General features: G+C 45.1%; 1 protein-coding gene across 6 annotated transcripts in view; it reads right to left on the reverse strand.

Moving 5' to 3' along the window:
• CNIH4 (cornichon family AMPA receptor auxiliary protein 4) overlaps nucleotides 1-16,145 on the reverse strand; it is a 16,553-nt gene extending 408 nt beyond the window's left edge. Inside the window, exons 1-5 of one of the 6 annotated variants that reach the window (XM_040636134.1) lie at nucleotides 15,883-16,043; nucleotides 12,866-12,934; nucleotides 8,352-8,464; nucleotides 5,825-5,994; nucleotides 3,029-3,169 (exon numbers count right to left, since the gene is read on the reverse strand). In XM_040636134.1, coding sequence (XP_040492068.1) covers nucleotides 3,099-3,169; nucleotides 5,825-5,994; nucleotides 8,352-8,464; nucleotides 12,866-12,934; nucleotides 15,883-15,951 — 492 coding nt within the window. In that variant the 5' untranslated portion in view covers nucleotides 15,952-16,043 and the 3' untranslated portion in view covers nucleotides 3,029-3,098. Of the gene's footprint in view, nucleotides 1-3,028; nucleotides 3,170-5,824; nucleotides 5,995-8,351; nucleotides 8,465-12,865; nucleotides 12,935-15,882 lie in introns of those variants that run through there. The other 5 variants (XM_040636135.1, XM_040636138.1, XM_040636139.1 and 2 more) reach the window with 5 other exon arrangements.
• Nucleotides 16,146-24,681: the final 8,536 nt, after the last annotated feature.

Raw genomic sequence — 24,681 nt, forward strand, 5'->3', positions numbered from 1 at the left:
GGGGGGGGGGGGTGTAACCTAAAATCAATGTTGGGCTACAATTCAGAATAAGCCACGGCCAGAAAACAAAGCAAAACGTGCCTTCTGTAGCCAGACCTCGCACATGCTGTCCTGAGGCCCAGAGCCCCGCTCCCCGCCCACCCGGGACGCCCCTGCGCAGCCCGCCCAGGCCTCAGCCCTTGCCCGCTGCAGACCCCGGGCGCCGAGCTTCAGGACCCCACTTTCGCGCAGGGCCCTGTGGGGCCCCCGGACCCCGACCCGACAGCGTCGGGCACGTGGCAGTCGCCGGTACACCGTCTGCTAAACCCCGCGGCCAACAGCAGCACCGAGCCCTGTCATCACCGCCTCGCGCCGAAGCCAGCCCGCGGTGCTGGGACGGAGGACAATACCCAGGAACCCTCGCACCCCCTCACGGCGGCCTTCGCGGCCCCAATTTCACCACACAGGTGCGCACGGCGCAGCTCAATGGCAGCGGACGCGCCTGGAAGATTTTTGCGAGTTAACTCTAGGTCAGCACAAGCCGCAGTGCTTTCCGTGCGTTCTCTCGTTAAGTCCGGATCGCACCCCAGTGAGGTGGGTACTAATTACTATCCCATTTCCAGACGCAGAAACTGAGGCACAGAGAGGTTAAGAAACCAGCCCTGGGTCGCACAGGAAGCGGCCGGGCCCAGACCGCACGGGGTCGGCACCCAACCGCACACCAGTGGCATCGAGGCCAGCACTCTAAAGAAGATGGGCATGTTCCCCTCTCATTCCATGTGACAAACCCTGAGCGTCCGCGACACGGCAGGCGACCTGGAGAGGACCAGCTGGAGAGGCCTGCGTGAGGGACCGGACGACTGGGAATAAAGCCACCGGACACAGCAGCAGCCCCGAGCAGGAGAAAACAGGACGAGCCTGTCCCCTGAGACGGCCCCCTCATCCGGGGCAGGAGCTGTGGGTGGCGCCAGGGATGAGGCCACAGCGAGGTGGCAGACGTGACAAGCTCGGGACGCGAGGCCAGAAAGAGGGACGCAGTGTCTCCCAAAACAGCGACGAAGGCTGCCTGCCTTCCACTCAGTAGTGCGGGGTCCCCCCTCGACCTGCCGCCAGAGGCTCCCCGGCCCCTCCGCCCGCGCCCGGCCCGTCCCACTGCCACGAAGCCAGCCGCTGCCGACCCGAGACCCGTGCGCGTTTCAAATCCCAGGACTCGCGTCTACTAGGCAAGATCCTCCTCCGCGACCCTGCACTGCCCGCCACGCGGGGCTCCGCTGCCACCGAGAGCAGCCTCGAGGGACAGTCGCACGGGACAGCCCCGAGCACCGCTGCTTCCAGCCCTGCCTGCCACCTCTCCAGAGACAACTATGAGGGACCCTCTCTGGCGGCCCAGATACCTTCACATAGTTGCACTTTAAAGTCAGAAAAGCCAGAAGAGGGTGTGTCATCGTGTTATTAATATTAAATTTCTCTGCTCTTTGTTGTTTGCCTTTAAAGTAAGGTTTAAAAATCAAACACATAAGCAGTGAGGTGCAGTACGAGAACCAGAAAATGATACCAGTGTGCTTTTTCTATCCCAGTTTTTAAATTATGTATTTTTATTTACGTTTAACCTCAAATTAGTTAACATAGACATACACAAATATCTATAGATAGCTAGATATCGATATATGTAGATATAGATTTTTTTTAAAGTAACCTCTCTGCCCAACGTCCCTGCTTTTCTGTATTTTAAAAACCGGGACAGGCGCTCCTGGCTCGCTCAGTTGGTGGAGCGTGGGACTTCTGATCTCGGGGCCGGGAATTCAAGCCCCATATTGGGCACAGAGATTAAAAAAAAAAATTAATAAAATACAGAAAAGTAAATATGATCAATAAAGAAAACAAAAGAATCTAACCTAATTTCAATCCAATCTATGTTTGTGGATGGAATGAGCCCAGCAAAAGGATTTCAGGAAGCCTGCTTTATCAGGCAGACGCTAAAATGCCTCTAACTTCAAAATTATTTCAGACAGAAGAGCAATGTTTCAGGCACCTGGGTAGCGCAGTCGTTAGGCGTCTGCCTTCGGCTCAGGGCGTGATCCCGGCATTATGGGATCGAGCCCCACATCAGGCTCCTCCGTTATGAGCCTGCTTCTGCCTCTCCCACTCCCCCTGCTTGTGTTCCCTCTCTCGCTGGCTGTCTATCTCTGTCAAATAAATAAAATAAAATAAAATAAAATAAAATAAAATAAAATAAAATAAATCTTTAAAAAAAAAAGAAGAACAATGTTTCAAAACTGCCATCTCTATGCAGTTTCTAACTATTGGAACCTTCTGAATGATAGAAATTTAGTTCAACACAAGTTCTTCCTAAGAGTCCTCTTAGGACTTTAAATTTAAAAATTTAAATTCAGCTGGGGAGAAGAATAGGTATGATCTAGTTAAGCTCGCATACAAAGGTTAAGCCTGATTTCTGGCCTCCTAAAGGTTTAATCAGATCAGACGCACACAACGATCTTGTTTCCCTTTCTTGCTCTATTCATGGGCCCGTGACAGGTAAAGGACAAGATGGCACGTTTATCTCTACAACATAAGAGGGGATGCACGAGGCATCCCACGTCTGAGGGCCAGTCGTTGCTGGTGGCCCTCACCTCCCGTGTGCCGCGACTGGAAGGCTGACACGGTTCTACCGGAATGGGCGGCCTGGCACAGCGGCGAGGCGGCAGCACACTCAGGTCCTCACTGCCGACAAAGACCGGGCCAACTCTCAGCTCTCCGCACTTGACCCCAGGAGACCCGCGGCGGGCCGGTCCCTAGGAGCATGGCCAGCACCGCTCATGACCAGCAGTGAGGCCTGGACACCGGGGAAGAAAGGGAGAGCACGCGGACGGCCTCGGAGCCAAGAAGTAGCTCGGATTCGACGACACATACAAAATGCACATAGCCGCCAGAGTTCCGCAGGATCCCCCAGAGCTCTGCGTCGCCCACACTTAGTCCTACAGGCCAGTGGCGTCTCACCGCCAAGAGCGGGCATCGCATACGGGGGGAGCCGCGAGGGCTGTAAACTCACCTGTAAAGATACATGAAGAAACAGAGCAGGTGGAAGCCGAGCTTGATCATGGCTTCCTTCATGTGTGACTTCAGCTGCCCCCGGTTGTGTATCTCTGTCGGATCAAACACTCCCATGTTCCCACTCGGCACCATGATGAATCTGGTGTGCACACGTTTAAGGGAAAATCAAATCATCAGTAAAAATACTCAAAAGTAAGTACCTAGTAATAGCCAACCTTTAAAAGTGAACCTTTTAAAGCGGCCTCAAGGTCAGACCAGACATGGACAGGGTGCTACGTGGTTTTCCTTTGAGAGATACACCGCTTGGTAATTTATGCTGTAATTTTCCGCCCTCTGAAACAAATACAGTGACACTCTAGAGAAGGATATTTTATGCATCGAGACCCTTTTACCCACCTGTAGAAAACTCCTAAACCAAACATACCTACAACCATTTTCCACCGGACACAAGTAAAGGGGATTCCAAACCAAACCAATTTTATCAAGTTCTTAGAAACTTCTTTATCTAGAAAGTTCTAAAATAATGCAACATTTTTTTAAAGATTTATTCATGCATTTGAGAGAAAGAGCACAAGCAAGCAGGGAAAGGGGCAGAGGGAGAACGAGAGAATCTCAAGCACACTGCACACTGAGCAGAGCCCAATGTGGGGCTCGATCCCAGGAACGTGAGATCACAACCTGAGCCGAAACCAAGAGTTAGTACGCTCAACCAACTGAGCCACCCAGGCACCCCTTAATGCAACATCTTTATAAGGAATAGTGTCAAACATAATTATTCCCATTTCACAGAAGACAGTGAAAAGAGAGACTCTGTGTCCAGATTAGAGCCCTCCTCTGCGGTGTTCCCGCTAATCCAGAGATAATACACCTCAGTCTGCAGGCTTCATAAATGGCACCCGGCTTATACACACAATTTAGAGAAAACGAAATGGAAATGATTTAGATAGAATGGAAATGGAAGGGCCACCATGATTAAAATAAAATTCCTCTTCAGCTAAAACAGTAGACAGCTGGGACACCTGGGTGGCTCAGTCGGTTAAGCGTCTGCCTTCGGCTCAGGTCATGATCCTGGGGTCCTGGGACTGAGTCCCGCATCGGGCTCCCTGCTCCCCCCTCTGCCTCTGTCTCTCACCCCACTTGTGCTCTCTCTCTCGTTCTTTCTCTCTCTCTGACAAACAAAACCTTAAAAAACAAACAAAAAAACGAGTAGATAGTTCAGACTCCACAATGTCTAATGTTAAGTAACTCTTAAAAAACAGGCCAAGTTCAAGATATTATTAATAATATTCTGACAAGCCGGAAATGTACATTGTATAGTAGTGGAGGCATGGCCACAGCAAGACACGAGGACCAGGGCCACAAGTGAAAGCAGAAGAGAAAGGGCACGGCCCGCGTGCACCTCCTTCCGACTCCGAACCAATTCCACCCAGTGTTTCCACACACTCAGAAGAGTCCAGTTGTTTTTAAAAACTCTTGAAGATACTATGTGAAGTCTTTTAGGCTTTCATATTTATTTCATGTCACTGTGTATGTCACAGTCTTCCTCCCCAAATAACTCTCTTTACGAGTGAGGAAATCTGGTCACTCCAGGAAGGTCCGGCAGTGTAAGTGTCTGGGTGGCGACACCCAGACTGCATCACATGCCACGAGTACAACGACGTGTCCTGACCTTGCAATGTCCCCGACCCCTTCCTGTCACACAGGCAGTTTCTCAACAATGACTTCTGTGAAATGCAAGTGCCCCCGAGCTCCACAAATCTGAAACTCTCCCCCAAATCCTACAGCCCATCTAGAGCTGAGTGGAAGGGCCCTGACACGTGAGTGTCCAGACAACATCTGAGCTCCGTCTCTGATGAGAGTCTTGTCCTCCTCGGACGTCCAAGTGACCTAGCAGCACCGTCACCATTTTCCTGGTGGTCCTGACAGACTCTCTCCGCCCCACCCTTCACGGGCGCCCTCCCTCCTGGTGCCGCTTCCATGGCGGCCTGCTCCGCATTCCCGCATCCCAACCCCAGTCCAGCTCCACGGTCTCACCCAGACTCTGAACAGGGAAGCCCTCCTAGCTCTTCCCCACCATCCAATCAATACTATACGATGCTTCCAGAAAAATCTTCCCAAAAATACTTTACCTCATCAACGAAGTTACTCAAAAACATGCAGAGCAAAGACGATACGTGAATAGCTACTAACCACATTAAAAGGTCCCCAATTCCCTCAATCATTAGGGAAATGTAAATCAAAACCAGTGAAACACCACACCCGGCAGGATGGCTAAACAACGGGCGCCTGGCCGGCTCCGCTGGAAGGGCGTGCGACTCTGGATCTCGGGGTCATGAGTTCGAGCCCCACACTGGGTGTGGAGATGACTTAAATAAATAAAAACAAATGTAAAAAAGAAAGACACACAGCAGGTTGGCGAGGATATGGACAAACGGAACCCTCACACACAGCTGGCGGCAGGGTTAAATGGCACGGCGGCTTTTGAACCCCGAGGCAGCTCCTCAAACGGCTGAACCCAAAGTTACCATAGGACCCAGCAATTCCACTCCTAGGAAAAATGAAAACGCATGTCCAGACAAAAACGTGCACATGAATGTTCACAGAATTACTCATAGAAGCTAAAAAACAGAAACAATTCAGATGCCCATCAAGTGCAAATGGACACACAAAATGTAGTCTGTCCGTACACTGCAGTACTACTCGGCAACACGGGGGGGAGAACGGACACCTGCCACCCACGGACGATCCTTGAAAACATTATAGTGAGAAAAGCCCGTCATAAAAGAGCACGTACTGAACTCTCTTCTACGACGTGTCTGTGCAGAACAGGTCTTAGGAGGCAGAACGGAGACTGTGGCTGCCGAGGGCCGGGGGAGGGCAGGAGCAGTGGCTGCTACCGGGTGGAGGGCTTCCCTTTGCCGGGATGAACCTGTTCTGGAGTAGACTGGTGATGGCTGCTTAAATCTACAAAGACACTGCAAACAGACTGCAAACGATGCTTTAAATGGGTGAACGCTATGCTAGCAGGACTTGTATTTATATATAAACTCCTTGGACCATATTCTCCTTGATCCATCCTAATCGACACTGCCAGCTTTGTCTATTCCTACTCCCTCATCTACGTAACTGCCACCAGACTGGTCCTTACGTATGCCTTGCGTGTCTGCCTCCTGGTTTCCCTGCCACCACTCCCGTGTCCGTGCCACCCGGGAGAATGCCTCACCCGCCCTGCACCGCTCCCTCCGGCTCTCCTCCCAGCCAGGCTTCCCCGTGGCTCTCCGGGCACCTCGGCCCACCTCTCACAGAACTAGCATCTTTTGTTCTTCTGTGTTTTTCCCTCTTTGTCCATTATCAGATGTCTGCACCCCCAAAAGCATAAAGTGCAGATGTCTGAAACCAGGAGGGGATCCGTCTGCTGATTTTTAAACCTTTTGAAATAGAAGGTAAATTTGAGAACAGCCGTCAATCTGTCGCGGTTACTGCGGCAGTAAACCCACGTGATCTCTGTGATGACAGGGAACAGAAGCTGTGGACTTTTTCGTCCCCCCAATAAGACCTCACAGAGCCTTCAGCCACGGTCTGTACTCCTCACAAAGAAGCCGCAGCCAAGCCTGCTGGTCCTCTGGCGCCTGCTCAGGGCTCGCAGAATGACGGTGTGCGCTGGGGTACCGCTAAGATCCAGCCTCACTCCCAAATTCGTGCTCTGCTCGCTGTGGCCACAAGGACACCGAGCCGTGCTCTAAGCCTGCATGGGACTGCACCTCGTGGGACAGGAGCCCGTGTTTCTAGCTGAGCTCGGTTTGCTCTATGGGATGACCACAGGATGGGAGAGCAACAAGAAACTGAAAAGACAAAGTCATTCTTTCCCTCCGGAGAAGAGGTACAGAGATTTAAAATCTCTTCCCTTAGCTCACGTTCTCGTCTCACAGTCTTCACATATAAATTCATTCCCCCAAATCCACTCACTTCCTCATCCTCAGGCCTTCCGTTACCATGTGCTCCCTAGCCTCTCTTCCTACCCCTCCTTTATTATTTTCTTTGTCCTTCTTATTCTAACTGCACTTTTAAAAAAAATCACATGGATGGGGCGCTGGGCCGGCTCAGCTGGAAAAGCGTGTGACTCCTGATCTGGGGGTTGTGATTTCAAGCCCACGTTGGGTGCAGAGATTACTGAACAAAATAAATAAATAAACTTAAAAACATTAATAAACTTTAAAAAATAAATAAAAATTTAAAAAATTAAAAATCACAATCAATGTAACAATCAGGTGATGATTTTACCCCAAAATTAGATAAAAGTAAAAAAAAAAAAAAAAAAAAAACCTAAAAATTTAGAACAGCAACCCACTAAAAATAATCCCAGGTTTGTCAAGATAATCCCACAGTTCTGGGGCGCCTGGGTGGCTCAGTCGTTAAGCGTCTGCCTTCGGCTCAGGGCCTGATCCCAGGGTCCTGGGATCGAGCCCCGCGTCAGGCTCTATGCTCTGCTGGGAGCCTGCTTCTCCCTCTCTCACTCCCCCTGCTTGTGTTCCCTCTCTTGCTGGCTGTCTCTCTCTCTGTGTCAAATAAATAAATAAAATCTTTAAAAAAAATTAAAAAAAAAGATTATCCCACAGTTCTTCATAAGAAAATATATACTGTACAAGTGCCCAACTATAATATTTTATCCAATTAGTGTTTACACCGAGCTATGTTTGAAAAGCTTCCTAAATTCATTAAGTTAGAATTCTGATGTTATCCAGTCTGCAGACTTTAAAAATGAAATTCTCTCTGGAGCGTTCCAAATATACTCTAATTAAAACCTGCAGGTATAAATAACAAGAGTCTTATAGTCTCAGACTTTTGATCATTTTTTTTTTTTTAAGATTTTATTTATTTGTCAAAGAGAGAGAGAGCAAGCAGGGGGAGCAGCAGGCAGAGAGAGAGGGAGAGGCAGGCACCCTCCTGAGCAGGGAGCCCGGCGCGGGACTCAATCCCAGGACCCAACGATCATGACCTGAACCAAAGGCAGATGCTTAACCAACTGAGCCACCCAGGCGCCCCACTTTCGATCATTCTTAGTCACACAAAGTCCTTAGACATCACAACTAAACATGTCAAATTTTTTAAATTTACACATGTACATTCGTGTTTTTACCACAAGAGTGGACCATGCAAATTGCCACCTACCCAGCACACCAAGAACAGGAAAATGTATGCTGATCTACTGCGGCATTCTGCGCTCACTGGTTTCATGACTGGGACATACTTTTTGCAGAAGAAAAACCTATTACATTTTTAAATTTTTTTCTTTAAATGGCCATGACACAAACTATACTCACCGATATATATTCCAAGTGGCAACAGGCAAGTTGAGGAGGAAGATGAACCAGTGCAATGAAACGAGCATTAACACCGTGACGATGGTATGGCCAATCAATTCTGGAATCACCCACTGCAAGGGAAGAACACGGTATTACATCTCCCTGCTGTGTTCTTCCGGAATGTGCATGTTATTTGAAGCTAAATCAATGAATACACAGAGAATTTACAAGCTCGGGTATCAAGATTATTTTTAGACTCAGATGACCCAGATCTGCATACTGCAAACTGCTTACCCCACGCAAATACATCGGGGCACAGCTTAAAAATAATGCCCTTAAATTTCAGTTATGTTTTATCCTAAGCCAAGGTTCAGGTTTATTCACGAAGAAGGCATGAATGACAACCGGAGGCAAAACGGGAGTATCATTTATTTTCTATCCCAATGTCTGTGCGAAAGCCCACTACATAAGGCCCTGCAAGTCAGAATATCAGTCTTAAACATTTTCCCAGCTCCAGAATCCTGAGGGAAATCATTTCACACATACATACATACACACACACACACACACACACACCCCTACTTTAACAGCTCACATTAACAGCTCCAAGTTGAACAGATACAGTATTGAACCAGGATGCCAGCCTACTGGCTTTCCAGCGCCCACGGCCCTTCTGTGGGCTCTCTGTTAACTGTGCGATATTCTAGTTCTCCTGCACCAAGAGCTCTTACAGCAGGTCCTCCATTTCACCAATAATCCACCTCTCCTATGAGTAGAGATTTTTCTTTTAAAGGAAGTTAATATACTTATGCAGACACGAACTGATAATCCCCACTTGCAGAAATGAGAAAAACTCAGGTTAAGTGAATTTGCTCAAGGTCACAAAGCTCCTTGATGGTAGAACAAAACAGTAAAGCCCAAACACACTGGCCCCAGGGCTCTTGGCGTTTAGATTTTAGAGACTGTTTTTGAAAACAAAGAAGAAGGGATTTGCTAGGCCTTAAACCTAGTTTGCAATCAACTGGAACTTTTTAATACGTGTAACCAATTGCACGTAGTGCCGCCAAGGGTGAGCTGCAGTCACACCCGGAGTGGAGTTCCTGCTCTGGGTAGATCAGCTGAGCAGCTTAGCAGTCTTGGGAAAAGTTACCCACCCTCTCTGAGCCACGATTTTCTCATCTGCAAAGGGGAGATGACGATCCCAGCTGTACAGAATTAGACGGACAGTGCTCGGAAGCCTCGGGGGGAGCAAGCACTCCGCAAGTGGCAGCGCGGCTCCCGCTCCCCTCTCCCCGGGTCCTCTGCCCGCACGGCGGGAGCCTCCGAACTCTGTTTCTTACCTTGTTCTCCACAGACAAACTAGAAGCAAAAGCTTTAGGAAGCGAAACTTAACACGATGATGGTTGCTTTACTCATTTCGATTAAGCCCTCTGCTTTCATTCTCTTCCCTCCTTTAGCGATGTGCTGTTCTTCCCCTAATTGCTCTCTGAATACCAGCACTAGGCTTGCAGCCCCCAGCAGGAGCCTGGAAAATTCTCCCGTGGAGTAACTTAATGGCACAAGAGAGAACAGAGATAAAACAACTGCCCTTCAGGCACCCCAACAAAAGTCCAGGTAGACACCAATGACCCTACGGTGGGGTCTGTCTACCAGTCGGCCAACAGCCTGGAGCTCACACGGAGCTTCCCACGAGTATTTTAGGGCTTTAACCTTACGGATGGACAGCCAGCCATGCACCAGAAACTGAGGGAAGCCTCCAGTATGAGAGGGGAGAACACAGGGAAAGGAGCTTGGAGGGAACAGAGATCATGCAGGAAGCAGAAGGAAATTTCAAAACTACTATACTCAAGATTCTCAGAGAGCTAGGAAACTCAAACTTGGGCCCAGAAGACAATAAGCTCTTAGAAACAAAAACCTGACGTAAACGACGTGCACCCTAGGAAATCAGAAGAGAGGGCAGAGGGAATCTTGAAACAAAAAGGTAGGAAAAAACCAGAGGGATGAAAATTTTTTAAAAATAACAGGCAGATAATCCAGCAGATGAATTATCCAGTGCATGAAAGCTGTTGGAAGAGACGAAGGGGGAAAAAACGTGTGGGGGTCGGGGGGAGACACGTTAGCAAAGAAAGAACACAACAGATCTGCCAGGCTGAAAGAGCTATCAGGTGGCAGAAAAAACGCATGAAAAAGACCTCAGCAAAGGCTCACAAAGGCTCAGGCAAAATTCCCAAACACCAAGGATAAAAGAAAGTTTCTACAACTTCTGGAGAGTACAAGGGGAAAAAAAGGTAGAAATCAAAACAGCATCATACCGCCCGACGTCAACAACACTGGAAGTCGGGAGACTACTGAGCAATGTATTTTAAACTCTGAAAGAGAATCTTTGCTAACCTAGAACGCTATACTCAGAGAAGCTATCGCTCTGGGGTAAGGACAAGATACTTTTGAAAACGCAAGGCCTCCGAATTTAGTCCCCATGTACCATATCTCAAGAAGCTACTCCAGCAAAATGGAGCAGTGGGCCAACAGAAAGGAAGACATGACTTCCAAGGAGGGCTAGGGCCGGGGGTCCCAGGATGAGGGCTGCGGGGCAGGCCTGGAAGTGGCCAGTCCAGACCACAGCAAGAGGACAGTGGTCTTGAGGAGAAAGGTCACCTGGAAAAGAGCTCCCCTGATAGATTACTTTACTATCTGACCCACGTAGCAGATAGTACAAAAAAAGCTTTAAAGATGTATCTGAAAAGACTTTGTAACAGGTAAGTGAAAACTAAGGAAATTTTTTAAATGTAGCAATTATTAACACTGGGAAGGAGAACGCCATCCAGAAAAAACACAAAAGAAAGAAAAATATAATCTACTGAGGCTCAGTACCAAAAAAGATTTCGTATGTTACTATAACAGTGCATCGTAACAACGTAAACAGTGAATGTCAATTTAACCCAAAAAGGAAAATAGGAGCGGTGATGTTTAGGGAAGGAGGTACCTAACAGCTAAATCTATCATATCGACTCAGAAGTCAATAGACGATATTTAAAACTGATAAATCAAGAAAAAGCAGTTTGAGCATATAAAAGAGAAATATGGATATAAATATTGAAAAAAAAATTAACAGCTCAAGTGTGGAAATCAGCCGCCCCTAAAAAGTAGGACAGATAGGATTCGAAGGGGTCAGGCAGGGACGGCTGTTTTTCAGGATAAGCTTTGTAGCACCTCTGACTATAGTTCTGTGCAAGCATTACCTTCACAAAAGCAAAATGTAACATTAAAAAAAGACTTAACTTCAAATTGAAGGGGTAATTTTCTCAGAAGAATCCAGGAGATCTTATCTTTGTATTTTGATTTTTATATTTACAAAAGAAAACCCAATTAAATGCGCCCTAAAATATTAAGAAATATAAAAAGAAATACAGCCCAGCGGGTAAAATATATATATTTAATCATTCTTCTGAAGACGAGGAGGCCTAAAACTAATACAATATTGATTACATCTCAATTTTTTAAGAAGTCTAAAAGTATAGCAGATAAACACAAAATATTTTTATTTAAATCTATCATTGTATTAAACCATGTTCCGGAAAATTCAAAAGAAAGAAAACAAGAAGAGGAGGAATATCGTTAACTAGAAATTTTAATTTTCCACATGTGACTTATTCCCCTCATGGGCCAGAGAAACATTAAGTAGATGAAGAGGTGAAAAGACACATGGGAATACTTTTTAAGTCAAGCCAAAAGCACCTCTCAGTGTTTAGGGACTTGTTATGTGAACTTTTATCCAGAAAGCTCTTCTGTCTGCTCAGCCCATAAAATGAATCAGGAGTAACTGGTTTCCCTCCATCTAGACAAACCCTGCAGCTCAGAGTATTCTTGCCAACATAAAGTTCCAACTATATACCAAAGGTAAAATGGCCTTGAAACAAGTCAACTTATTAATTCCGTTTCTCAGCAAGCCACGAAAAGGTGGTCGTCTTTTATGCAACAAAAAACAGACTAAGCTTTTTTTTTTTTTTTAAGATTTTATTTATTTATTCGACAGAGATAGAGACAGCCAGCGAGAGAGGGAACACAAGCAGGGGAGTGGGAGAGGAAGAAGCAGGCTCACAGTGGAAGAGCCTGATGTGGGGCTCATCCCACAACACCGGGATCACGCCCTGAGCCGAAGGCAGACGCTTAACCGCTGTGCCACCCAGGCGCCCCCAGACTAAGCTTTTTTATCACCAGCAGGGAAGATGGGTTTAGACACAGAAGACAAATAAAATTACCCTCGTAATGAGCCTTTCCCTTGTAAAGTACTGACAGGCATAGGGACAAGGAACAAGCACGGTAAAGAAACAAAATTTCCAGTGAGGTCCTCTAGTATAGTTTCATGATCTAAAATACTGCAAAACCACAGTAGCTCTACAAACATTCCAATGAAGACGCAGCAACACGCACTTGAAAATCAAATACACATAGTTGGTTATCTATACGTAATCTCTAACACAGAAAGTGGAGAACCACCTTCAGTGCCAGAGATGAGTGAAGAAATGTCTTACCTTGTTTAATTTTGAGCAACATGATCTAGCATTAATGTAATCACATTCTAAATCAGACAGTGTAATTATCTGAGGATCAAGATAAGGAATTATAAGACTTCTTTGAGAACAACTCTTTTTGTTTTTAAGTTTCAGACAGAAACCCAACTGCAACACAGAATTAGATTTGACTTGAAAAAATTTTCATTATTTCCGTAAAGTTCACTCATTAGACAACTCAATTTTCTGATTTATGTTCCTTCAACAAATTATTTTCACAAAGTAATCTCATTGCGCTCAATTCTAAAGTGACCCATACGAGAACATTCAACTGCAGTTCCTCAAAAATCAAACAGTGACTGTTAAGTAACAGAAAATAAGACCTTTAAAAACAATTTAAATGTGAAAAACCTGACTTCCCAATAGTAGGAAAAGTGTTTATTTATGACAGATCCATAAAATGTCTTTGAAGACTCAAGACGTGAAAAAAGAAAAGATACAAAACCATCAATATAGGATGGGTCCTATGTCAGCACTGGTTATGTCTCCTTCCAGATGCTGTTTTCCTAATACTTTTCTCTATTTCTGAAACCTTCCACATTAAACATACTTTATACTAGAATCAAGCAAAAAATGGTTTTTAGTACTGAATGTAAACTCGTGAGGACATGTGACACAGAAGGAAAAGTCCTCAATTGAACGATACAAGGCCTGACATTTGCTCTGAAACGTTCCGACATCCCTTCCCACCAGGAAAGGGGAAAGCAAAATGCTGAAAATCACTGTTGGTGAGTGACAGAAACAGGGGGTTTATTACACTATGCTCTCTACTTTAATGCTTGAAAATATCCAATGAAACAAGTAAAAATAAATGTTCTCACCTAAATTCTAAACATTTCCATATGGATATTCCCCCTAACACCTCAATGCAAAGTCAAACTCATCACTTCCTCCACAAATTGCCTCCAAATGTGTTTTCTTTCTGTCGATGACACAAGCACCACTTGCCCGGGCTCAGAAGGCAGCAAGTTATTTCTGTCATGTTTCATATCCCACAATCAGCCTCCTGCAGGTCCAGGCAACGCCTTCCTCCTCACTCCACCCACGAATCCCTCCTTTCACCTGCCCACAGTCAGAGCTGTTTCAAACCCACACGGGCCCACTCCCCAGTGGTTTACCTTCCAGTCCTTCCCATTTCAAACCCACTCTACAGATTCGTCTTCCTAATACCCCATTTGTTTATGTCAAAAATGTTCAATGGCTCCGTACTGCCTAGAGGATAAAAGTGAAAGCCCTCCTGGCCCTAACACGCAAACCTTTTAAAACCTGCTCTAATCCAGCCTTTCCCACCTGACCTCCTACTACCGCCAAAATCAAGCATGTCTTGCCTGGATGGTCTATTCCTTAACCCAGTCATCCAGAAATGCCATAAACACACCTGAATCTTCACCTCCGCTCTTGCCTGATTTTGAATATCCACCCCTTAACTTCATGGTTCAAAGTCTGGGAAAACTTCTATCCCTACAGAACTTCTGTTCTGACCATATTCTACCTCTTGCCTCTAATATTAAGCTAGTGCAACTATCCAAAAGTACAATAATGCAATATGATGAATCTCATCAAAACACACCCTAAATGTACCTGAATGTCTAAGTCAAATATTCCACCTGTTTTTCATGTACATAAATTGGTACAAGCCACACCTACTTTAAATTATCAAGCCTAGTTTTCCGAATGCAAATACAGAAATCCATGTTTCATTTCACTGTGAGTCCCAGTTCCTTAGGTCACAAGGGGGACATAGGTCGTCAAAACTTAGGCCCGTGATTCCGCCCTATCAGTCAGTTCACCAAACCTAATAAAACTCAAGGCTCTCCTTCCCCTGGCTGGCTTGGTTGGTATACAGCATGTGAGTCTTGATCTTGGGGTTGTGATTTACAGCCCCTTCTTGGGTACAGTGACTACTTAAAAATAAAATCTTAAAAACAAAACAAAATCAACTCAAGGGCCTCCTCATTTTAGAATTCAAGTAAAAAGTGCAGCTGAACTGGGGCCGGGCAGGCACTGTGCCGGGGGCTGAACCCGTGTCCTTGCTGTACACACCCAGAGCTGGGAAGGAAACAGGCCCCATTGTAAAGATAAGAAACCCCAGGCGGAGACAGGTGAAGCACTTCGCACAGCAAGCATCTAGCCAAGCAAGGAGTCCTGACTGCAAATTGTCCCTTTCCTCTCCAACCGGCTGCCGGTCCACAATACAGCATGAGGTCATGCTGAAAGCACACGCTACAGACACGCAAAAGCCGGGATGCTCTGGCAAACAAAAACTTTATTTCCATCAGAAAGCTCTGCACGTGAATTCCAAGGAAAGAAAAACAACGCAATTCCGCATGTTTGTTTCCTAACATGTTAGTGACTTAAACTGGAGGGTGAACTGGGCGACGACGAAGACTGGATGCTCCCTGAGAGCAGGATGCGGGTCCAACCCTCACGCGCTGCTGGCCTGAACACCAGTCTGAGGACTAGCACAGGAGCAAGTCTTCCGTGCGGGCGCCGTTTCGGCACCAACACACGCGCAATCGGCCATGCAAGGTCCCCCGCACGGTCCCCCGCAGATGGCTGCTCCGGCCCCGGCCCGCCCCGCACAACGCCCGCGTCCCAGGCGGGGCCCGGCCGCCAAGGCCCCGGCGCCACGACAAGGGCGGCAGTGGCTGTCGCCCACAGCGATCAGAGGCGGCACGCCGCGTCCGCTCGCCCGGGGACCCCAGCGTCCCCCGCGGCCCCGCCAGACAGGCCCGCCGCCCCGCCACTCGGGGCGGGGCCGGTGCGCAGAAGCGGGAGCGGCGGGAACTGCGGCCTTCCCGACCGGCCTCCCCGGCTGGGCCGCCCTCCCGCCCGGCTCGCCGCCCCGGTCCCGGTCCCGGTCCGGTCCCGGTCCGGGCAGGGCCGCCCTCGCCCCTGCGCACCTGCCCTGCCCCGCCTCAACCCCGTCCCCCGAGCTCCGGGCCCGGCCTGCCTCCGCCCGCCTCAGGCAAGGATACGAAGTACACCGAGAGGAAGATGAGCGCGCAACAGTCGAGGAGAGAGAAGACGAACACCACCGCCTCCATCCTCCGCCACCGCCGCCGCCTCTCCTTCCGTCAAACCGGCTCCGGCGCCCAGCGCGCCCGCCCGCCCCTGATAGGCCCTCGCCGGGGCTGGTGGGGCGCGTAGTGAGGGCGCCACGGCGCGGCCTGCCGGGAGTTGTAGTCCGCCCTTGACCCACCCGGCCGCCGTAGTTCTGACGCATGCTGGGAAGTGTAGTTCGTAAGCACCAACACCCGCGCAAGGGAAGGGCGGAACTCTACCCTCAATGTGATTCGTTCCAGAAATTATGACAAGAACTAGCGAGCATTTACTGAACGCTGGTAATCTGCTGGATACCCGGTGCAACTTGTTATCATGTGCGATTTTTCTTTTGGATTCCGCGCAGGGCCCACAGGATCCCCGACTTGGCAACGTTTTTCTCCTGCAGCCCAAGTCTCACCGCAACAATCCTTGGCTTACAGATTGAGACTTGCCCTTCCTGGTCGTTTCTCCGGAGGTTTCGCAGTCCCTTGCTTATTCTGTGACAGCAACGATTCTCCCCACCCTAGATTTTGAGATTTTTGGAAGTGTTGCGTGTCATCTCATCCATTCATTCAACAACTACTTACTGACTCCACCCCCACTACATGCCAGGACCTGCCCTACACCCCAGATACAGGAATGTGGGAGGCAGACAAGGCATTAAGTAGCCACCAAATACAGGGAGGGAAAAGGTCATTTTAAAGACACATTATATCAAAGTCATACATTCATTCAACCAATATTTTCTGAGCAGCCAGTATATATCAGTTACTGGACCTTGAAGGTACATGATGAATAAGAGGGGGAAAGTCCCGGCAGTCCTGTAGCTCCCATTACAGTGGGGGAGACAGAGGGCAACAACAAAACTGTATTAATGACAGACAGTGATAAGTAATTTGAAGAGGCGGGGAAACAATTGCAGACGAACCATCAGGAGAAAGGCAGGCTGAGGAACTGACATTTAATTTGAAATCTGAACAATAGCTCCCTGAAGATTTGCAGGCAGAGCGTTTGTAAAGACCCGATTGCTCACAGACATTTGTAGTCTTTAAGAACAGGAGACAAGGCAGTGTGGCTGTACTAGGATGAAGAAGGGTGTGAGAGTTTTGAGAGGACATCAGAGGGGGCAGGGCAAGGTCACACAGATCTTGGGGACCCCTGGCAAGGAGTTTAACTTCTAGTCTAATGTGATGATAAACTACCAAAGTATAAAAGTACCTTGATGTGGGGGCGCCTTGGTGGCTTAGTCGGTTAAGCGCCTGTCTTCGGCTCAGGTCATGATCCTGGGTCCTGGGATGGAGAGTCCTGAGTCAGCCTCCCTGCTCAGCATGGAGTCCGCTTCTCCTCCCCGCCCTCACCCCGACTCGTGTTTGCTCTCTCGCACGTTCTCTCTCTCTCAAATAAATAAGTAAAATCTTTAAAAAAAAAAAAAAAGTACCTTGTTCTGACTTACATTCTAAAAACATCTTTCTCTTTGGTGCACTAAATGTATGAAAGGGGGACAAGTCTGCAAGGAGACCACTTAGGAGAGAAAATGATGAATAGGGGAATTAGTATGAAGGCAAACCAACAGGATTTGCCTGACACAGCGTAAGTTCATAGGATCATTAAAGGTCCATAGGTTAAAGCTAGACAGACTGGTAACAATTTATAAACCAGCTATTACTATGTTCCTCCTGCACCTTGTCCAAACCTCTACCAGAATGCTCACACAGCACTGCTGGACGTACCCAGCCAGCCATGCCTTAGATTGCAATAAAAGTAGCAGATTTTATCAGTGTTTGTGCCCCCGGCACCTTCCATCCTGTAAATAGCTGGTGTTTCAACAATGTTTGACAATGAATGAACTATACTGACTGTAAGCCATTAAAATTGTTCTAGGTTTTCTTAAAAATATAAACCTCATCTCCCATTCCTCTCAAGTTGGAGCACAAAACAGAAGCTATCCCATGTTCTTTATCTGTCGCTTTATTCTGAATAAATAAAAATCTGGTACCCTCATCAAGGGTTAGTTACCAGTTCTAATTAAGATAGCCTTTGTCTCATCCTACTTGAAAACTCAAAACATGGTTGCAATGTCAAAACGATGGGGAAGGCAAAATTTGAGAGACGGATGTTGATCAGAATTAAAAAACAGTTAAATATGGGGGCACGGGTGGCTCACTCATTAAGCATCTGCTTTCGGCTCAGGTCATGCCGAGCCCCGCATCGGGGCTTCTTCCTCTCCCACTACCCCTCCTTGTGTTCCCTCTCTCACTGGCTGTCACTCTCTCCTTGTCAAACAAATAACATAAAATCTAAAAAAAAAAAAAAATTAAGTATGGGGTGTGTGTGTGTGAAAGAGAGAGATCAACACTTTCGGTTTAAAATATAGGTTATATTTTATTTTTTATTTATTTAATTTATTTATTTTTAAGATTGTATTTATTTATTTGACAGAGAGAGCACAAACAAGGGAAGCAGAAGAGGGAGTAGGAGAAGCAGACTCCTTGCTGAGCAGGGAGCCTGATGTGGGACTCAATTCCAGGACACTGAGATCATGACCTGAGCTGAAGGCAGACGCTTAACTGAATGAGGCATCTGGGAGCCCTTAAAATATAGGTTATATTTTAATAGTACAAATTGAACTGTTTCGGTTTCCAGTCTGACTTGTAAGGAGAGCTTGGAGATTACCACTGGGTCCTAACAACAAAAAGCCAAGCAAACTAAAAAAACAACAATTCTTAGATCTGTCAGAGAAGTGAGGTCACTGCTCCAAGTAGGGGAGACAGACAGACCAGTACAGTCACAACTTACCAAGGCAGAAACCTCCGGGAACCAGTACTGGGGCAGGGAAACCTGAACAGTATCTGACAAAGAGTTGGAGGCTCGGTGTGGACAAGCCTGAATGTAAGAACTCCAGAGGGCTGGGCACCTAGGTGGCTCAGTTGGTTAACTGTCTGACTCTCGATTGCGGCTCAGGTCATGATTTCAGGGTTGTGAGATTGAGCCCCGAGCCCCAAGCCCCATGTGGGGCTCTGCACTAGGCATGGAGCCTGCTTGGGATTCTCTCTCTACCCTTCCCCCTCCCTCTCTAAAAAAACCCCAAAACAAAAACAATAAAGAAAAAACCTCCAGGAGGCTACACTACTGTGTATCTTGTCTCCTGAAGTTCTCCCAGGTTTTCCTAGTGAAGATAAAAGAAAAACCCTCTTCCAACAGGGGAAAGCAAAAAGTGGCCATTTGAAAATGCCAGAGTGGGGCAGTGTTACTTGAAAGCAGACCTGCATTAAGCATAAATGTATACTGAGAACTCTAGGGCAACTACTAAAAAAAGTAAAAGAAGTGTAATCGATATGCTAAGAAAGAAGAGAAAAAGGAATCGTATAAAATACTCAATTAAAATCCCAAATGGCAGTGGGGCACCTGGGTGGCTCAGTCAGTTAAACCTACGGACTCTCGGTTTTAGCTCAGGTCATGATCTCAGGGTGGTGGGATTGAGCCTACTGGAGATTCTTTCTCTCCTCCCCCTCTATCCCTCCCCCAGCTTGCGTGCTATAAATAAATAAATAAATAAATAAATAAATAAATAAATAAATAAATAAAATCTTTAGGGGCACCTGGGTGGCTCAGTCGTTAAGCGTCTGCCTTTGGCTCTCTCTCTCTCAAATAAATAAATAAAATCTTTAAAAATAAATAAATAAATAAATAAAATCTTTAAATTTCCTTTAAAGTAAAGCTTATTTTAAAAAAATAAATAGGGGCGCCTGGGTTGCTCAGTCGTTAAGCGTCTGCGTTTGGCTCAGGGCATGATCCCAGTGTTATGGGATCGAGCCCCACATGGTGCTCCTCCGCTGGGAGCCTGCTTCTTCCTCTCCCACTTCCTCTGCCTGTGTTCCCTCTCTCACTGGCTGTCTGTTTGTCAAATAAATTAATTTTTTTTAAATCTTAAAAAAAATTTTAATTAAAAAAATAAATAAATCCCAGATGACAAAAAAAGAATACAAGACAAAAAGGGGAACAAAGACCAAGGCAACAAATAGAAACAGTCACAAATACGATAGATATGAATCCAGCTATACTGATTATCCCTTTAAATGTCAATGGTTTAAATATACAAATTATAAGACAGGGATTATCCTAGTGGATCAGAAAACAAGACCCACCTATATGTTGTCTAGAAGAAACTCACTTTATTTTTTTTTATTTTTTATTTATTTATTTTTTTTTTTTTAAGATTTTATTTATTTATTCGACAGAGATAGAGACAGCCAGCGAGAGAGGGAACACAAGCAGGGGGAGCGGGAGAGGAAGAAGCAGGCTCACAGCTGAAGAGCCTGATGTGGGGCTCGATCCCATAACGCCGGGATCATGCCCTGAGCCGAAGGCAGGCGCTTAACCGCTGTGCCACCCAGGCGCCCCTAGAAGAAACTCACTTTAAACATAAAAACACATATAAATTAAATGAAAAGGGATGGTTGCTGTGAGAGTAAAGCTTTAACGTTCTCACCATCACAACAACAAAATGGATGTACCAATCTTACTGTGGTGAACACTTTGCAATGTATATGCACATCAGATCAGTTTGTCCGCCTTAAGCTTACCCGATGTTGTATGTCTATTATGTCTCTATAAAGCTGCAGAAAAAAGAAAAGTAAAGGGATGGAGAAAGATACACCACGCTAACACTAATCAAAAGAAAGTGGGAGAAGTTATAGTAATTTCAGGCAAAGCAAATTTCAGAGCAAGAGAGATTATCAGGGATAAGAGGAGCACTGCATAATGATAAAAGGCCAATTCTCCAAGAAGACACAATAATTCTTAAAGCATACGTGCCTAACAGCAGAGTGTCAAAATACGTGAGGAAGAAAATGACAGACAAGGAGAAATAAATGAACCCACTATTATAGTTGCAGACCTCAACAACTCTGACAGAAATGGACAGATACAGCAGCCAGAAAATCTGTAAAGACATAGCTGAACTCAACAGTACTCGTCAATCGACTGGATGTAATTCACAGGTATGGAGGACTCCATCCGACAGAATACACATTCTTCTCAAATTGAATGGTTTCCTCACTTGTTGAACAGGGTGACTTCCTCTGGTAGATTCTAGATAAAGAATACATGCATATAAATTTTTGAGACCTAGCTGAGATTAGCTTTGTTCTATTCCTACCTCGAGTGATAGTTTGAATTAGTATAGAATTATAGGTTGGGAATTATTTTCCAGAATAATTTTGACAGCATTGCTCCCTTGTCTTCTTGCTTATATTAGTGCACAAGTTGAAAATTTCTTGCCACTCTAAAAGTCCTGATTCTAACAAAAAAATAATAAAGCCAAAAATAAACAAATAAAACAAAATTCCTGATCCTATGGATGTATTCTGTCTGTTCTCCCCAGAAGATTTACTTTCTTCCCTTTTCCCTGACATTCTGAAATGTCATGATAACATGTCTTTTTCACTGTGCTTCACTGGTTGATTATGAAAACACATGCCTTCCAGTTTTGATAAATTTTCAAGGGTCGCTTGATTATTTTTTTTAAAGACTTTATTTATTTGACAGAGAGAGAGAGAGAGCACAAGCAGGTGGAGTGGCAGAGGGAAAGGGAGAAGCAGGCTCCCCCACAGAGCAGGGAGTCCAATTCAGGGCTTGATCCCAGGACTCTGGGATCATGACCTGAGCTGAAGGTAGACACTTAACTGACTGAGCCACCCAGGCACCCCTTGATTATTATTATTATCATTTTTTACTTCTGTTTGGTACTTTCCTGCTTCATAAAATATCTTTTAGTCATACATTGGGAACTCCCAGATCCAGGATATTTCCTCTCCTCTTTCCATCACTGTGTATTTTGTTTATTCATTTTGTTTGTTTGTTTGTTTTACTGCCTATGGGAATTCCTCAACATTACTGGATAAACTTTCTGATGAAGCTTATTTACTGTCATCTCTTTTATTTATAAGAGATCCTTCTTTCTTCTGTTTTTGTTTATAGTATACTTTTCTTGTTTCAGTGATACAGTATTTTCTCATTTCTAAGAGTATATAAATTTTAATATACTTGACATATTCTGCTCTGTGCATTGGCTCTATTTCTTCTAATTTCTCTTTTTCCATTGCTTTGTTTTGGTCTATATTTCATGTTGGAGATTAACTTAAATCCTTGACAGTTTGTTCATATGTTACATTTCAAAAGGCAAGAAAAGATGGTTGAGAGCTCAGTGTAAATGGGCAGGTGTGGTTGATTAGTAGGTTTCACTGTGCGCTGATCAGTGGTAACCAAGTTGGTCGGTGGTTGACCCTCACCCCTCAAATGTGATCTGTTCCCTAGGGCCCTTTATTTAGTCCAGAAAAGAATCCAAGCTCTGGCCTGAAAGAGTATAAGCCAACCTTGCCAGATTTCTGAGTGAGAAATGGGGAAATGGAGCTGGGGTTTCATGTATGAAGACATTCACATAGTTTTCCCGTTTTCAGTTGTACATCCTTTCTGTCCTCTGCTGTCTAGTTAGTACAATAAGGGAGGGGGGAAGTACGTATGGACTAGAAAGGAGAAAATAAATTCTATGTAGATTTGTCTTTTTAACAAGGTTGAAGGACACAAAGTCAATACAGAAAAATCAATTACATTTTTATATTACCAAGTAATTGAAATCAAAATTTTAAAACAGTACTACTTACAATATCACAACAAAAGCATGAAATATTTAGGGATAAATCTAATAAAATATCTCCAGGACCTGCATGTGATTAAAACATTGATGAAATAAATCAAGAAAGACCTAAATAGATATACCATGTTCGTGGATTAGAAGACTCAAAGCTGTTAAAATGTCAATTCTTCCAAAACTGATTTACACGTTCAATGTAATCCCAGTCAAAATCATAGTAGGATTTAATATTAATATAAAGCTTATTCTAAAATTTATATGGAAAGGCAAAGGACTTACAATAGCCAAGACAATTTTGAAAAAAAAAAAAAAAAACACCGCCACCAAAGTTGAAGGACTCATATTGATTTCAACAGAAGAAACCAAATAGGATTTAAGGAGTTAGAATGAAAAATTCACTACAGGGTGCCAACAGTAGATTTGAGCAGGCAGAAAAAAAATCAGCAAACTTGAAAATAGACTAATTGAAATTACATAGTCTAAGAGGAAGAAAGAAAAAATAAAGAACAATGGTCAGCCCCTACGAAACCTGCAGGACACTATCAAATACCAACATATGTATAATGGGAGTGCCAGAAAAGGGGAGAGAGAGAGGAACAAGAAGAATATTTGAAAAAATAATGACCAATATGTACATGAATCTACACATCCAACAAACTCAAGGAATCCTAAGCAGAATAAACTCAAAAACGTCCACGCCAAGACACAATATAATCAAACTATTTAAAGTCAAAGATGGAATCCTGAAAGCAACAAGAGAGAAGTGACTATTTATGCATCTCAGTAAGATTAGAGTCAGAATCTCACTGAGATTAAAGCTGATTTCTTACCAGAAACCCTGGAGACCAGAGGATACTGGGATAACAGAATCAAAGTACTGAAAGAAGAAAACAAAACAAAACAACCTAAAATTCTGAACGAAGAATTCTATATCCAGAAAATTGTCCTTAAAAGTAAAGAAAAATGCAAAACTCCCATAAGAAAACATACAGGAAAGCTTCAGGACGTTAGATTTGACGATGATTTCTTGCATATGACACCAAATGCACAGACAACAAAAGCAAAAATGGACGGAACTACATCAAACTTAAAAACTCCCATGCATCAATGGAAACAGCTGACAGAGTGAAAAGACAACCTATGGAATGGGAGAATCTCTGAAATCATACATCTGATACAGGGTTAACAAGAATACATAAAGAATTCCTACAACTCAACAACAACAACAAAAATAACCCGATTACAAAATTGGCAAGGACTCAGATATTTTTCCAAAAAAGACATACAAATAGCCAACAAGCAGATAAAAGTATGCTCCACACCATTAATTATCAAATCAAGGCAAATCAAAACCATAATGAGATACCACCTCATACCCATTAGGTTGGCCACTATCAAAAAACAAAAAAACAAAAAACTCAGAAAATCAGAAGTGTTGGTGATGATGTGGAGAAACTGGAACCCCCATGCACTGTTGGTGGAAATGCAAAATGGTGTGGCCACTATGAAAAACAGTACGGAGTTCCTCAAAAAAAGTAAAAGTAGAATTACCATATGATCCAGCAATCCCATTTCTGGGTATCTCTTCAGAAGAATTGAAATCAAGACCTCAGAGATATTTGCACACCCCTGTTCATTGCAGTATTGTTCAAGATAGCAGGAAGGTAGAAGCCACCCACATGTCCACTGATGGATGAATGGATTAAAAAATGTGGTATATAGGGGCGCCTGGGTGGCACAGCGGTTAAGTGTCTGCCTTCGGCTCAGGGCATGATCCCGGCGTTGTGGGATCGAGCCCCACATCAGGCTCCTCCGCTATGAGCCTGCTTCTTCCTCTCCCACTCCCCCTGCTTGTGTTCCCTCTCTCGCTGGCTGTCTCTATCTCTGTTGAATAAATAAATAAAATCTTTAAAAAAAATGTGGCACATAAATAACGTGGAATATTTTTGGCCTCTAAAAAGAAGGAAATCCTGTCACATACTATAACACGGATGAACCTTGAGGACATTATACTAAATTGAAATAAGCCAGCCACAAAATGATAAATACTATACGATTCCACCGATTTGAAGTATCTACA

Source organism: Ursus maritimus, unplaced genomic scaffold (assembly GCF_017311325.1).
Source record: "Ursus maritimus isolate PB19 unplaced genomic scaffold, ASM1731132v1 scaffold_2, whole genome shotgun sequence".
Taxonomy (NCBI): Eukaryota; Metazoa; Chordata; class Mammalia; order Carnivora; family Ursidae; genus Ursus; species Ursus maritimus.